The sequence below is a fragment of the Girardinichthys multiradiatus genome, chromosome 21 (assembly GCF_021462225.1).
Source record: "Girardinichthys multiradiatus isolate DD_20200921_A chromosome 21, DD_fGirMul_XY1, whole genome shotgun sequence".
Lineage (NCBI taxonomy): Eukaryota > Metazoa > Chordata > Actinopteri > Cyprinodontiformes > Goodeidae > Girardinichthys > Girardinichthys multiradiatus.
In genome coordinates this window covers 24,776,399-24,793,656 of record NC_061813.1, presented here as the reverse complement: position 1 = coordinate 24,793,656, position 17,258 = coordinate 24,776,399, and the positions used below count along the sequence as shown (strand labels likewise).

Below are 17,258 nucleotides of genomic sequence, written 5' to 3'. Positions count from 1 at the left end.
TCCAATGACCTGGAAAAAGAAAGAAGAGATTTCATTTAATTGAATTAGTATTCATTGAGACAGTATGCATTTAAAAGTTTACTAAACATTATTAGGAAAAGGAAGCAAGTCTAATTAACTAATGAGAAAAAGCAGTTAACACACAAGACACATGTTATTGTTTTAAACTGAACACTACTTGTGCACTGGAAGTTGGAATGAAATGGCAGCTCTTTTTCTGAAACGGATTAAATGCTAAAATTCTTCAAGCACCTGTTAATTCACAGAAGCTTTGTGTGTTCGCTGTGTTTAGAAAAAAATCATTGATTGGTTTGGGATAAAAATCAGAATGAGAGTTTAGGGGAATGTGGGAGTTGTCATATTTGTCGCAGCCAATGAGACTGAAGTTAGCCAATCAGAGTTCTTCCTCCGGGATGTCAGAGAGCTTTGCAGATGTGACTCAAGGAATATTTATTTTCTTTTTAACTAAAACGCTGTCCAGGTGTTTGTTTGCACAGTAAAGATATTTAACCACATGTCATCATAACAGCAGTTGGGGAATATTAAGGAATATATTTTGAGAGACTAGCTTAATGTTAATGATAATGTTACTGTTATTGTTTTTGGCTTAGCCAAGTCGATTTTAGCCAGGTTGCTTTATGCTACAGTCTCCTAAAACATGTTTAAAGGCGACGCCATGAATGAGTCTCCTCCTCTACTTATTGTGACTGTAGGTCACTGCCTGGACCCAGTGAACCTCTGCTCCGACACCAAGGAGGCAACCGGCGAGGGTGAGCCAGCAGAGTCGGCGCCGGCCGAGGCAACGACGGAGGGCACCCAGAGCTCGATGGAGGATGAGGGGACAGTGGGGAGCGACAGCGAGCACGTCCATGCAAACGGCATTCCCGGCACGCCTATTTCTGCTAGCTTTACGCCCTCGTTGCCTGATGACAGACTGTCCGTCTCCTCCACCGATACTCAGGTGAGGAAGTAAGAGAGCAGAGCTAGGGTACCGGTTCTCAGACGTGCTCCGTTTGGCCTTGGTCTAAACCGGTCTTTAAGTTTTAAATTTAAGAGACTGAATGTTGGGCCTTGAATGTCTGTACTAGGAGTTAAACATGTCTTTAGCTAAGTCTGAACTTTGTGTTTTGCTGGTTCCACCAATCATAATGTGTTGACAAAACTACACTGTCCATGTTCCAGGGCACTAAACAATCATTTTTGTTACCCGACACATTTAAATAATTATTGATGGTTTAATTAATATGCAGCTGGACCTTCCCATAAAGCCGTGGAAAATGTTCTCCTTCCAAAGCCGGGTCATGGTAGTTTCTTTAGAGAAATAAAATCTCTGGTTAGTTTTCCACTGATTTCCTCTGTCATAAAACATGTATATTTCACAAGATGTGGGTTGAAAATGGGAATTTCAGCAGTTGGCTGAAACCTTTCATAATGAAGCTTAATGTAAAATGTTTCAAGGTATTGAAGCTTTGTAACCTTTATCTGTTAAAGCACTGGAGTCACATGCAAGAGCTGAAAACCACCAACTTAAATGGGTAATGGTAGATTTTGCCTGCTTTAGTTAGTAAGTAGGTTAAAATCAAGCTGAGATGTCAAGCAAGAAGTAGATTGTTAGGTTCACTTTGGTCTTAAATTCAAACTATAATGACCATAAACTTTAACTTCCCTTAATGTAGCAGCACCTGAATGTGTGTGAAATCCTCTCTGGTGCTTCTCCGTAAATTGTTGTGAAGCCAGCTGAACTCTGGACTTTTTTTACATTTCCAAATAGGTGTGCTGCAGTGATGTGATCAGAGGAATCTGATATGTTTGGTTAATGAATAAATAACTGTGCTGCCCGAGCCGTCCTCCTCTATGCTTTCTGAATGAAGGAAAGAAAGACAATAGATTAAACACACATTTGCGCTGCGCCTGAACTTTTGCAGTCTGATTTTTCCTGCTGGGATTTTCCTATAACATCTTACTCTGTAACTCACTGCCTAATGTGGATTTTACGTGTAAAATAAACCGGGAGAAGGTTCACTTTCCTGTAGAACGAGGACCCTGAACACACAGCCAGAGCAATAAAGGAATATTTTAAAATCAAGGCCTAATCAGCTGTTGGAATGGCCTAGTCAAAGTCCAAACCTAAATCCAGTTGAGGCTCTGTCGCAAGACTTGGAAAAACTGCTGCTTGGATGCTCTCCATCCAACCTGACTCAACTTGAGCAATTTAGCATTGAAATATGGGTAAAACATCCCGTTTCTAGATGCACAAAGCTGGTAAAGACTTGCAGCTGTATTTGCAGTGAAAGTATTGACTTGTGTTGCTCAGTCGCAGACAATCCCAATAAGGGAAGTTCCAGGTTTTAACGAGACAAATTGTGAAAGAAAAAGCAGAAACACCATTGCAGGGTAGGGTACGTTTTCTTGTTATGTCCTAAGCAAACACCCTCTTCATCCAGTTGTGCATGACTTTTGCAGGTCAGCATAATTGCTCTGAGCTGTGATCACGGTGAAAGAAGCTCATTGATCTGTAGGGCTTCAGTCATGATGTTGAATAGCCTAGAAGATTAAAGACGTTTGTTGAACTCTCTGCTTCTTTTTACGTTCCTTTAGGAATCAGGAGCAACAGGCGGCCAGCCGCCAGGCGCCAAGTTCTCCCACATCCTCCAGAAGGATGCGTTTCTCGTCTTTCGCTCTCTCTGCAAGCTGTCGATGAAGCCGCTGTCGGATGGACCACCTGATCCAAAGTAAGATTTAGTTGTTTTTTTTTTACATAATTAAGAAAAAAATTATCTTTGCAAAGACTCATTTGGTGAAAAGCTTACTACTTACTTATGTTTAAATATATTTATTGCTGCTAAATCATAGGAGAAATGTAATTCTTTCAGCTTACAGGAAGTTGTGTTTATTGTGCTTTTATTGTGCTATAATTTCTTGGTTTGTGTCACTGATTGACAGTTAATCAACATCTAATAGTGACCTCTAGTTTATTTAGCTGTTGGATTTAACATCTAGCCAGTTTTTATTCTAAGCTGCTTGAAATCTGAGATGTAAAATTTTACTCAGTTAAACTTCTTGGACCCTTTGTGATTTCATTTCTTGCAGAGGCTGAATAAAAAAGCCTTTTAATTCCTCGGTTTTTATTCTTTCTCTGACATCGTGAGTCATGGTTTAAAATGAGGATCGCCCGCACTGTAGTGTGTTTTTTTTTGTTAAATTTCATTGGTTATGGAGGCAGTGAGACGTCAGTCAGCATTTTCTGAATCACCTCCTCGTATCATGAAGCACAGGAGCCCTTTTAATCCTTCCTCTTTTTTTCAAAGCACCACAAATGCAAAGTAAATTATTTTTGTTCAGATTTAATATTTCTTCTGAACACGCTTCTCTCAGGGGAAATAGGATTGTACCAAAAGTTATACCTTTTGTAGAAGCTGGATTTTCTGCATTTAGCTCCTACCTGAAACTCTATTGCAACTCTCTCTTTTATTTCTTTGCTTTTTTCAGGCAATTTAATCTTAAAGAAATGTAGTCTAAGCTGTCTTGAACAGCTTTGGTCGCTGCTCTGTTGTAATGAAGTGCTTAAATTGTGTGTCTATGTAGTGTTTCCTGAAGGCTGATGTCCTGTGTCTGTATCATATATAAACATTTACTCTTCTAACAAGGTTTATTTGCCAGATATTTCACTCTCTCACATCTGCAGCTGAACTATCGTGTCTAGGATCACATTTGACACACCTGAGCTTCTGTCTTCACCTCTAAATGCTGACATGAACTACCTTTCAATAAGAGTTCAGCCATTTTATTCTTATTTATTTACTTTTTTCTTTCTTTTCAGCTTTTCTGCTTTGTCCAAATAGATTTTTTATTTTCGAGGGTGGTTGACGCTTAATACATGCAGGAAATGTGAAGGTTGTATTTTTATTTTCAAATACCACCGATGCAGTGCTTCACTACGTGGCAACATAAATGCGGCCAAAAGATTTACTCTCTTGTAGAGTCCTTACTACTCTATAAGTGATCTTCTGGTCCACTTTATTGCCTTTACTAAAGGGATTTTTTGACACAAAAATGCAGTTTGCTATTAATTTATTTCCTACTAAAGCCAATTATAGAAACTTGGTCAAGACAAATATTTCTTGCCAATGAATTGTATATAATCATAAATCTGTAATTGGATCTAACTTAATAAATTGTTCAAAAAAGCGAAATAATGTTGTTTTGACACTTAAATCCTCTTTTGTCTGCTTCCCAGTAATTGAAATGAGGGGAAGCATCAAAAGAGGAGCAGTTAAACCCAGCATAAAAAGTAGCTGAATTTACGTTATTTGTTGAAATTCAGTTGTTTCTTTCCCTTGCCCTTCTGCTACACAAGAAACATGCAGACAGACAGAGGTTGTGCATGCAGTCTCTTTGATTGTCAACCCTGAGCATTTTCTTTGTCAGTTTTGCTAATGATTTTAAACTATCTGCTGCAGACTCATCTCCTCATGCCCTCTCACTTTGTAAACTGTTGTAATTCCCGTTCAAGGCATAAAGACCAAGGAACAAAGCATCAGGGATACAGTTGTGGAGAACTTTGAAGCAGGGTTAGGTCATAAAATAAACTTCAGACATCTCATGGAGCACTGTTGAATCATCTGAAAATGTAAAAAGAACGTGATAGATGCAAACCTACTAGACCTTGACTAAAACTGATAAGCAAGGAGAGCATTGATCAATAAAGCAGCCTAGAGAGAACTCTGCTGGAGCTGCAGAGATCCACGTCTCAGGAGAATTAATTGCGGTGAAAACTATGGGCAAATCTGACCTTCTTGGAAGAGTGGCAGAAAGAAACCATGCAGAGGTCACATTAAACAGGGGAAAACGTTTTGACCTTCTTGTAAAATGTATACGAGGCAAAAAATGAAGATATCACCCCCTATAGTGAGATACGGCGGTGGTCGCATCATGCTGTGGGACAGGGACAGGGGAGCTGGTTAGAGTTGAGGGAAGACAGATGGAGCTAAATACAGGGCAATCCTGGAAGGAAACCAGTTAGAGGCTGCAACAGGTTTGAGACGTGATTGAAGGTTCACCTTCCAGCTGGCTATAAACATGCAGCCAGAGCTATAGTGGAATGGTTTAGGTCAAAGTATATTCATGTGTTCAAATGGCCCGCTCAACATCCAGATGTAAATATGGCAGTGAGTCTGATAGGGTGTCCTCTGTCAGTCTGACTGAACCTGAGCTAGTCTGACATAAAGAATGGGCAAAACTTTGTGTCTAGATGTGCAAACTGACACACATTCTCCAGAAGTAGTGCGGCTGTAATTGCAGTAAAAGCAGTTTTTGCAACATATTCTGGGTGGGAATGTAAATCCAAATGGATGCCACATTATTTTAGGTTTAAAAAAAAAACAAAAAAAAACAATGAAATGAAATGTTGAATCAATCCACCCATGACAGAGACTTTGAGAGAGCAGATCTGCAAACTGATCTCAGTGTTGCTGTCTTGTATCACCTTTTGAATATACATTTCAATGTAAATAATATAACTATCAAAGCTCTTCTTCTGGCTGCCTCAGGTCCCACGAGCTGCGATCGAAGGTGTTGTCTCTCCAGCTTCTGCTGTCCATCCTGCAGAACGCTGGGCCCATCTTCAAGACCAACGAGATGTTCATAAACGCCATCAAGCAGTATTTGTGCGTGGCGTTGTCCAAGAACGGCGTCTCTTCTGTGCCTGAAGTCTTTGAGCTCTCCCTCTCCATCTTCCTTACTCTGCTCTCCCACTTTAAGACCCACCTCAAGATGCAAATCGAGGTAACATGTTTGCTTCTGGTCATTTAGAAAGATTTTCTTTTTACTGGAACTCCTGACTGCTTAAATAGCCAAGTAAGATTAAAAAATGTCTATGGAAAATTGTGTTGGATAGGTACACTGGGTAAACTTTTAAATCCAGCTAACCATTTTTAAAAGAGTAACAAAACAAAAAAAATTAACACCTCTGGCAGAAGACACTGAACTAGGGATGTTAAGCTTGAATTTATGGGGCTCAAAATTAAAAAAGTCAAGAGCCGAGCAAAAATAATAGATATTTGAAACACAAAATAATAAATTAGGTATTTGTGTATAAAATATAAAAAACTTCCCTAAAGGCTGCAAAAGAAGCATTTTCTATATAAATGTACAAATTCTAGACCCAGAAAGGAAAATCTAGACACAATTTACATGTTTAAGGCCAGAAGTATGGATTATTAGACTTAAGGCTTTTTATAGCTTTTTATTAGACTCCATAAAAACTCTGCAATCAGAATTAGCTTTATTGCCAAGTTTGTACAGACAAACAAGGAATTTGACTCCGATACACTTTGCTCTCAACAATAAAGAATATAATTTTTAAATATACATACATACACAATTGATCTCACAATGGAATATAACGAGAGATCCAAGTGAGGCAAGTATGCATGGTGATGTTCTGGAACTGACTGTCCAATGTTCATCTGAGAAACAGCCTGGGGGAAGAAACTGTCTCTGTGGCGGCTGGTTTTAGTAAACAGTGCTCTGTAGCGCCGACCCGAAGGTATAAGCCTAAACAGGTTGTGTGCAGGGTGTGTGGGGTCTGCAGAGATTTGAGCTGCCCTTTTCCTGACCCCAGACCTGTATAAGTTCTGGATGGAGGGAATGTCAGCCCTGATGATTCTCTTTGCAGACCTGATTGTTTGTTGCAGTCTGGACCTGTCTTGTTTTGTGGATGAGCCAAACCACACTGAGATGGATGAAGACAGGACAGACTGAATAATGGCAATGTTGAAGATGACCAGCAGCTCCTGTGGAAGGTTGAACTTCTTGAGTTGCCTCAGGAAGTACAGTTTCTGCTGGGCCTTCTTTCGAACAGTGTCTATGTGTGAAGACCATCTCAGGTTTTCAAGATATGGTGGTTCCTAGCAACTGGAAGTGATCCACAGCAGACAGTGTTTTATGGAGGGGGTTAAGTTGGGGTGGTTTTTTCCTAGTCCACCATCATCGCCACAGTCTTGAGTGGGTTAAGTTCCAGGTGGTTCTGACCCCACCAGTGCAGCATCCGATCCACCTCCTGTCTGTATGCAGACTCATCACTGTCCTGGATCAGTCCAATAACAGTGGTGTCATCTGCAAACTTCAGGAGTTTCACGGACGGGTCGGCTGAGGTCCAGTCATTTCTGTAGAGGGAGAAGAGGAGTGGGGAGAGAACACACCCCTGGGGGGCACGGGTGCTGCTGGGGTGCCAATGCTGATGGTTCTTGTGCAGGAGAAGATGCTCCCCAGCCTCACCTGCTGCTGCCGGTTCTTCAGGAATCTGGTGATCCACTGACAGGCGGAGGCCGGGACTTTGAGCTGGATGAGCTTCTGGTGGAAGATGTCTGTCTTGCTAGTGTTGAAGGCTGAGCTGAAGTCCACAAACATGATCCTGGCTTACATCCTGGATGGTCGAGGTGCTGTAGGATGAAGTGTAGCCCCAGACAAGAATTTGTGTCTGAATGGGATGAACATGGAGGACACCACAAAACACAAAAACATTCAGAAAACGAGAGAGCAAAGCTCCAAGGCGGCCATCAGCGGCGCCATCACGATAGTTAGGGGTTGATTTTGCTGTTGTAGGTTAACATAACAGATTGTGCTTATTGAAACATAATCTTATGATCTAAAAAGACCTTGTCGAAACTATAGTGGAAAACTATTTTGTGAAAATATTGTGATAAACAATAATATTGTCATTTGGAGACCAGTTTCAACTAATATAATGATAATGGAATAATAATGCCAGTAACTACACCCTGTTAAGATCAGTAAACTTTAATTTCTAAAGAACATTTAACACTGGAACTGGAAGACATTTAAATATACAAAATAAATAAATAAACCAAAAACTATAAATAAAATGGATTATGACGTCTCTGCAAACAAAATTGTCATTATGCTCGGATAGGGAAAACAGGCAAAACTGCAGGTTTTATAAACAAAAAGTGCAAACTAACAACAAAAGCACTTAATTTGAATAAGAGCAGATGCCTCAAAAGGCCATATGTGAATCTGTAGCTACGCTCCAATGATTGTCGATTGTCAGGAAGACAAAGACGGCCCGGTTGTTGTTTTTTTCCCTGGTGGGAAAATTGCATCGGATGATTATGTTTTTGGTACAGATGCAGGTTAGTTGCATTGCCGGGTTTAGTTGAGAAAAACCTTCTTTGAAGTTATTCAGACAGAATACGTTTGTCATCCAGTAGAAAGAGAGGGAGACACAAGGAAAACAAAACAAATATTATCGAGCTCATTTGAATTTATCATGCAATTCATTTAATTCGTGATTATTTGATTTATTGCTTATTGCGACAGGCCTGATGTATAACATTAAAATTAAGATATTCTCTAACATCGTAAAATCAGAATTTCACAAGAAAATCAAACATTTAAATATAACAGAAAAAACTCAGAAATTAACTAAGATCATAAAGTCAGACATTTGTGACAGAAAATACATACGCCATCTAAGATTGAAGTGGTAGATTTACAAGATGCACATCTGGATATTTCCAAAGTGTAAGTGGTACGTCCGGATTCTTTTCCTGTACCAGAACCACATCTCCTGGGTGCAGTCCACTTCAGCCTTATGACGTCTGGCTTTTTTGATCGCAAATGTTTAATTCCAGTTAACTTCCGTGTTTTTTCTGATAAATTTTGGAATTTTCTTTTCTGCTAATTTCTGACGTTACAATGACAGAGAATATCTTAGTTTTAATATTATAAATTTATGCCTTTAATCATGGAAAATTATCCTGTTTTTACTTGCAAATGGACGACCTTTAGAATATCCAAGTTTTCTCTTGTAATTATGTGAAATGAATCTAGATATTTTGGAGTTTTTTGGCGAAAGTTTAATTCAAGTTTGGCACGTTATTATTTTTTCCCTTTTTCTACAATGACCCTATTACTCCGTTGTAGTTCGGATTGTTGAGCTGCGATAGCTCCTTTTGTAGGGCTACCATTTAAGATGCCATGTGAATCTCTTTTTCTTCAGGTGTTCTTCAAAGAGATTTTCCTCTACATACTTGAAACGTCCACAAGCTCTTATGACCATAAGTGGATGGTCATACAAACCCTCACCAGAATATGTGCAGGTTTGCTCTCTTCTTTTTTGTTTGCTTAATTTTTCTCCTGCTACACCACTAGTGATACAGCAATAAGGAATAATACTGACCTTATATGTTAGAATTTTATAAATTTTACAGTTAATTAAATCAACTTTAATTTATTAATAGATTTAAGTATTCATAAAAGACAGCAGTAGGCTTGGACCTATATGGGATTATCATGGTATGATTATCTTGTATAAAAATACCATAGTACTTCAGTATTCGCACACAAAAAGTAAAAAAAAAAGGGGGGGACCCGCCCCCCTTGGATAATGCTAGGGGAAACACTGAGGAATGTAGCAACACATTGCTAGAGTTACTGTTCAGTTTTTCTTTTCTAACTTATAATGGCATTCAAAGCAACTCAGACATATTGCTACCCCCGACAGCTCAGTTGTGCAAGTTGAATGCAGTTTTTTTTCCTGCTCAAATTGCAAACCCGCTACTTCATAAATGTACCCACATTTGGCCGGTGGCGGGTGCTAATTTCAACCTCTGATTACTAGCCTGCATTTGGCTGCTTGACAGACATGCTACATGTTGCTTGCAAACTGTAGTTTTTATACCTTTTAATGTAGTCATGGACAGGAAAACTTTAAATTTCCACACCTTAATGGTCCGAATTGGAAGTATTTTCAAACTGCCTGTTGTGTTTTCTTGTAAGGGAAGTTGCAGTAGCCTACTTTTAGCCAACTGACAGAATTTGTTTTGCTGTTTTAAACCGTAACTTTTAAAAATCTTTGTATCCTTTTAGCCCCACACCTTATAAGGTGCTATGTAAATGGTTTCCTCAGGCTTCATGAACACACTGTAACCAATCTCTCCCATATGTCTCGTTCAGATGCCCAGAGTGTGGTGGACATCTACGTGAACTACGACTGTGACTTGAATGCTGCTAACATATTTGAGCGTTTGGTCAACGACCTCTCAAAAATAGCCCAGGGCCGTGGAGGTCACGAGCTCGGCACAACACCCCAACAGGTGACCTTTTATGTTTCTTCTATTCTTTATTGATTCTGTGCCTGTTTTCAAGGGATAGTTTGGGATTTATGAAGTAAGGTTCTCTTGAAAGGTTATAAGCAGTCAATATCTTACCTACAGTACACAGTGCTCTGAATTTATTATAAATCCAGACTAGTTGGTGTAGGAAAGTAAAGCAGACTAGTTAGAGAGAGGCCTAGACCAAAGTGGACTTCTACAAATCCCCAAATGTCACATGAGGCTTTAAAACTTCATCATATCTCCAATGAGCAGATTTTACACAGAGATTGACAATTTTTTAGACAGAAAATGGATGTCGTAGTCATGGCACCATTCCTAGACTTCCTTTGTTAAACACAGACTGACAACAGAGCAACTTTTTAAAAATAAACGGAAGGAAAAAACAAAAATATTACAGCAGTTTATGTCAACACAATTTTACAGATGTTTACACTACCGTACTTTTCTATCAGGTACTGACTGGAAAGCCTTTACATGTTTCCTAGGAACATGATTTGTGGCGCCTCCTACCTTCATTTTTTGCGTCACTGATATGGAAACAGAACGGTGGTATAAAGGTTCATAAAATATTCATTGAGGTTTTAGTTCTTCTCAGACATTTAGCTTCAGTCTCCATGACCAACTAATCTGGATCTGTACAAAATCAAGAGTTATCTGCATCTGGTAAGATGTTAACTACTTACAGCCTTTTAGCCGAACCACAATTAAATCCCAAACTGTCCCCTTAGGATCAATGTAGCAGTAAAGGTTTTACTGATCATTTCTTTACCTTTTTTTTTTATATATTTTTCACTAGGAGCTGACTCTGAGAAAGAAAGGCCTTGAATGTCTAGTGTCCATCCTAAAATGTATGGTAGAATGGAGCAAAGACCAGTATGTTAACCCCAACTCCCAGACCAGCCTAGGTGAGTCATTTATGAGATGTTGTCTCTAGTAAAATCAAAAGCAAGAAGCAAATTGTGTGACTTTTGTTTTTCTTTTAACCATTTAACCAGTTTGTTGATGCATTAGAACCAGAGGTCCTGTTTGTGATTAAGCTGATTTTAAGACTGCAGGATATTAGCTGTGAAACTAGCGTTGCACATTATATCACAGTTGTTGCAGTATCATTATACTCAATATGAACACTGCAAAGACTTCTGCAAAGAGTGTTAGCTAATTATTTAAGTGCCATGCATTCAGACTCTTTTTCTCTATAATATAGTTGGTGACACTCCTTGTTTAATGCAGCATAAAAAGTAATATAAGGTAAAGAGGTGATAAAGTGGTCAAGTCATTGAAAAAGTACAACTAAGCTTTTTTAAAGCCAAAACAGCAGACGTCTGTCTGAAGCAATTTATCTCAATTAAATCTTGTGGTTTAAAAGGAAATAAGTTTTTTTTTCTGTAGCTGGGTAGACTACTCATCATTTGGACCCCAAGCAGAGAGACAATAACACTTTTTAATTATTATTTACCATATCGTCATACCGTTATCTCAGCATTGACCAATATTATCACGTTTTCCTGATATCGTCCAGTCCTCAGAAAAACCCTGTTATATTTTGATTGCTCCCTCCCACTCAGCATGTGCTCTAAGCGCTAATGGCAGGCAGGCTTGAAGAGAGAACATTTTGCATGCTCCTACTGTATCTTCTAACATTATAGGTCCTTAAAGAGAAATCACAATCTACCAAAATTGGTATCGGCAGATCAACAGCCTTACATTTCAACCATTTGTGGCATTAATATGTCATACACTGATAATTCAATGATTATATATTCCAGGTATATTATGCAGCCTTAGCTGAAATGCTACATTGTTTTCCAAGCTGAGCTGCAGGGACCATTACTTTGCTTTGACAATGGCCCCAAAACGCCTGAATCATTCCAGCTCCCACACATAGCAGACATGGAGCCAAACCCCTTCAGGGGAATACAGCAGGATTTATTTAATGTGGAGTTGCTGCATCTTTGTCTTTTTACTAATGACAAGTGTAGGGAGCGTTTGACCTTCAGACTTATAAAGTCTACAGAGAATGGAAGATGTACCTCCAGGTGCTGCAGATTGTTCCTGCAGGAGTAGCTGCAGGAAGTTACTGGAGAAAGTGAAGCTTGATGCATGTGTGCTGCCCTTGCAGTTATAAGCACAGTAAAAGGGATTAGGTATTTTTATTGTGGCAGCATGCATGCATGGAAGGATGAGCAAATGTATTATTTCCTGAGGAGGATTTGAAGGTTTGGTTACAGTCCAAAAGTTTATGCCTAACTCTACACAGTATACCGTATTACTGTGTCTTCACACAATGAGGTTATGATTCTAGATTCATCAGACCTAGTTTGATGGTTCATTTATTACTTAAATAAAGACAGAAACATGCTCTCTGTAATGTTATGCTTAGCTTGCATTGAACACAGCCCTCCATATTGTTGCCTTTCCTGCAGCAGACTGTAAAACGGGGAAGGTTAAATGCAGATTTTGGCTATAATCTTTCTGGATCGGTCTTAAGTCCCCTCTGAGTTTAAGAGGAGTTTGCGGTAAGGCTTGTACCCATCAGCGTGGCCGCAGTCAGCTGTAGGATTGACTGCTGAAAAGAAGAACCCATCGGCTCAGTTCCAGCCACAGAAGGCGGCGAGATAATGCTTCAGCACACAGAGGCTAATCCAGGAGGTTCAGACCCAAAAAAAGAGCAATACCTTACACTGAACTATGATGAAACGGCAGTCTGTGATAGTGGAGCATATCCTCTCTGTGAGACGGGCCACTGGGTCTTGTGCACAGCAGAGGATTTCTGCCGTAAGCCAAAGGAGGAACCTGAACTAAGATGAAGCTGAAACTTTGAGAAAGGACTGAGAAGATATCCCTTAAGCCTCTGGAACCACAGGCCAGCCTCGGGCTAAGCTGTCAGAGCCAAGCAGCACAGGCAGCTTTCTGTCAGGGATATTCCTCTGCCAAAACCCATGACGACTCATTAGTATACAAACAGCAGCTCGCATTAAAATCCTGAATGTTGAAATTGCACTGCTGGCTGCGGCTGGGAAGTTGGATGTGCGGTGTTGTTAGAGGTTAGAAATCTTTCTATTATAGACTGAATTCTATGATAACCACATACAAGGTCCTTTCTTTTAATGTTTTCTTGTCTTTATCCTCTTCTGTCTGAATAACTTCAAAGCAAGAACAGGTAACGCTGGGACATTAGTGAGTATTTAGTAGAATGTGTGTGAAAATAGCTGAGTATTAAACCTTTTGTGGCAGTAGTTCAAGTAGTTTTTCATTGTAAGACCTGTTTCAGCTTGACGGTCTGTCAGGGGGTATGGTTAGGTTCATATAACATTCAACATGCCTCGCAGCAGAATAACACCAGCTAATGCTTCACTCGGATGCACACAGCAAGCTAACATCACACCTTAGAGGGCAACGCAGACCCAAAGACAGGCTTCCCAGGCTGCCTTCAAAAGTAGCTAATATGTCCTTCTGTGTGTTATCAGAATCAGCTTTATTGCCAAGTTCGTACATACAAACAAGGAATTTGACTCCGGTACACTTTGCTCTCTGGTTTTCATACTCCCCTGACCCTTACTTCATTTTTAAAACGCTACTTTCTGCAAACATTCCTTGTTCTGCATATATAAAACATTTCAGAAGAGCAAAGCAATATCATTCTATTCTTGCAACCCTGCACTTCCTGCAACTTTCTTTCTATGCATGTTGCTCCTTTTCTTTGTTCTCAGGTTATGTCTGACAAATACTGTGTGACTGGAAAGAAATCTGAAGTGGGCTTGATTACTAAATCGGTATAATCTGCAGTGGGAGGGACCCATGAGAGCTTCCCAGGAGCTCTGCACTTGCGTTCCTGTATAGCATGAAATATTTTGTCCAGAGTCCACTTTCTTCTTGTTGTCTGTGCTTGTGGAGTTTGTACGGAGCTTAAGTAACTCATGTTGCATGCCAGATATGTTATGGAGAAACAAACTGTGAATATCTGTGTTGCACACTTGTTTGTAATTCAGAAACTTTATGTACTACACACTTGTGTGTATTATAAGGAAATCTGGTTTTATGTCTCCATTAAAAAGCAATTTTAAGCAGACTGTCATTTGGAGTCATTCTGGTTTGATAAAGAGTCACAATCTCTGATATTTTAGAAGTTTCACCTGGACCAATTGAATCTGAACCAAAAAAATAGCACTAATTTAATTGAAAGCTTATATGACAACTCATATATACACTTATCTATACAGCTCAGTGTTTCCTCAAGGTTTACATCCTTGGAAACTGAAGCAAAATATGAAATAAAAGCTACAATATTTAGTTCAAGGTTTCAGGTAAACATGCTTATTGCACCAAATAGTATCACTTCTTACAATTCTGCTCTACAGGTCCTTCTCAAAATATTAGCATATTGTGATAAAGTTCATTATTTTCCATAATGTCATGATGAAAATTTAACATTCATATATTTTAGATTCATTGCACACTAATTGAAATATTTCAGGTCTTTTATTGTCTTAATACGGATGATTGTGGCATACAGCTCATGAAAACCCAAAATTCCTATCTCACAAAATTAGCACAGTGATACCATGGTCAGTAAACCATTTACCAGTGGTTTTGGCACTGTGAGCAGGTGCCAGGTTGTGCTGAAAAATGAAATCTTCATCTCCATAAAGCTTTTCAGCAGATGGAAGCATGAAGTGCTCCAAAATCTCCTGATAGCTAGCTGCATTGACCCTGCCCTTGATAAAACACAGTGGACCAACACCAGCAGCTGACACGGCACCCCAGACCATCACTGACTGTGGGTACTTGACACTGGACTTCTGGCATTTTGGCATTTCCTTCTCCCCAGTCTTCCTCCAGACTCTGGCACCTTGATTTCTGAATGACATGCAGAATTTGCTTTCATCCGAAAAAAGTACTTTGGACCACTGAGCAACAGTCCAGTGCTGCTTCTCTGTAGCCCAGGACTGGGGAATGCGGCACCTGTAGCCCAGGTCAGGCACTTCTGCCGCTGTTTCTGGTTCAAAAGTGGCTTGACCTGGGGAATGCGGCACCTGTAGCCAATTTCCTGCACACGCCTGTGCACGGTGGCTCTGGATGTTTCTAGTCCAGACTCAGTCCACTGCTTGCGCAGGTCCCCCAAGGTCTGGAATCGGCCCTTCTCCACAATCTTCCTCAGGGTCCGGTCACCTCTTCTCGTTGTGCAGCGTTTTCTGCCACACTTTTTCCTTCCCACAGACTTCCCACTGAGGTGCCTTGATACAACACTCTGGGAACAGCCTATTTGTTCAGAAATGTCTTTCTGTGTCTTACCCTCTTGCTTGAGGGTGTCAATAGTGGCCTTCTGGACAGCAGTCAGGTCGGCAGTCTTACCCATGATTGGGGTTTTGAGTGATGAACCAGGCTGGGAGTTTTAAAGGCCTCAGGAATCTTTTGCAGGTGTTTAGAGTTAACTCATTGATTCAGATGATTAGGTTCATAGCTCGTTTAGAGACCCTTTTAATGATATGCTAATTTTGTGAGATAGGAATTTGGGGTTTTCATGAGCTGTATGCCAAAATCATCCGTAATAAGACAATAAAAGACCTGAAATATTTCAGTTAGTGTGCAATGAATCTAAAATATATGAATGTTAAATTTTCATCATGACATTATGGAAAATAATGAACTTTATCACAATATGCTAATATTTTGAGAAGGACCTGTATATAGTCGGACAAATTATTACAAAGATGGATTATTGTTTAATCTAAAACTCGGATGTCTCAAATCCCCATTTTAGTTTGCAGTAGTATCATTCTTTCAAATGAAAATAACTTTTACCAGAGAAACTGAAATGAAATATATCAGCCACTATATTATTAACCAATAGGAATTACATTTTATGATATCTAGAATTAAAATTGTAATGATAAGAAACAAGTTTAGTAATAAAAACAGTTTATTTGTCCTATAAGGATTAATGTCCTGTATAGTGGATATGTTGATCGTGGATTAAAATGTTTTTTACTAGGAAGACTTGATTTTAAGATTAAATGTTAAAATGGTTTGCCATTTGTCAAACTCCAATCTTACCACAAGCGTCCCTGGCTTTTTATTTAAAGACAATTTAAACCATAAGAATGATACAATGGATAATTTTAGAGGTATTGATAGCATAATTGTTTTTTAAAGAGGACAGTGACTGTTGCATAGAGCTCCACTGAGACATATAACAGAACGATTTAAGAGAGAACAAGTTATAGACTTGATTTATAGGAACAATGCTCTGAAAGCCTGTAGTGATCTGGTACTGTTGACTCCCAACTAGAACAGTGTGAGGGAAAAGATATGATCTGTCTGAAACGGTGACTCTCTTTAGAACCGTGGTAAACACTGAAACCTGCAACCAGTCCTTATCTAATTCTGTTATATAACTTTGGAGCTGCAGGTTTTGTGTTACACCTTTACACCCATAGAATGTAACCAGAACCATGTTTGGTCTGACTTAACCTGTTGAGACCCGAAGTGACTTCTAAGCTGGGAAATATGCAGCATAGTCTAATGTTCTGTCAGCTCTAAAGGGATTGAAGTACTGATAGAAACACTTGGTGAGCATTTAGTCACTTGGACCCTGTTTTCCCTTGCTCGTTTGCTCCAGTGTATTGTCCATGTTGTAAGAATGCAGAACATCAGGGCTTGCCAACATGTCTGCAAGGCTCTCCTGAATGTTTTAAAGAGTTTCCGTTGGGTAATCGGACGCTTCAGTTGGACCCAGTCTGGGTTACAGGGTGAAACTGTTCCAGCTACAGCAGTGGATCATTGAGCTACTCTCACATGGCTTCATAAAACTACCCTCTTGACCATCAGATCACATTTCTTCCCATTTTGACTGCCTGCAGTGTTTTTAGGTATAGAAAAGTCCCAATGCTGCTTTGCATCATTACACCTTTTATGTGTCTGTTTGGGTTTCTCGCCAGGTGCTCAGCGTTCCTACACTGTTCCTACACTGTCGGGAAATACTCATTAGATCTTAATGAGTATGGGAAAATAAAATAAAACATTTCCATACTTTATTTCCATCCATGTTTGCCTGTTCCTCCATCCATCCCTTCAGTCATCAGTTTGTCCTTTCTCTGTCTGTTCATCCATCCTTCTGTT

General features: G+C 39.6%; 1 protein-coding gene across 3 annotated transcripts in view; it reads left to right on the top strand.

The window, feature by feature from the left end:
- arfgef1 (ADP-ribosylation factor guanine nucleotide-exchange factor 1 (brefeldin A-inhibited)) overlaps nt 1-17,258 on the top strand; it is an 84,291-nt gene that overhangs the window by 46,858 nt on the left and 20,175 nt on the right. For all 3 annotated transcript variants that reach the window (XM_047349559.1, XM_047349558.1, XM_047349557.1), the window contains 6 exons: nt 714-961; nt 2,599-2,732; nt 5,550-5,784; nt 9,023-9,122; nt 9,979-10,118; nt 10,936-11,044. In XM_047349559.1, coding sequence (XP_047205515.1) covers nt 714-961; nt 2,599-2,732; nt 5,550-5,784; nt 9,023-9,122; nt 9,979-10,118; nt 10,936-11,044 — 966 coding nt within the window. The remainder of the gene's footprint in view (nt 1-713; nt 962-2,598; nt 2,733-5,549; nt 5,785-9,022; nt 9,123-9,978; nt 10,119-10,935; nt 11,045-17,258) is intronic.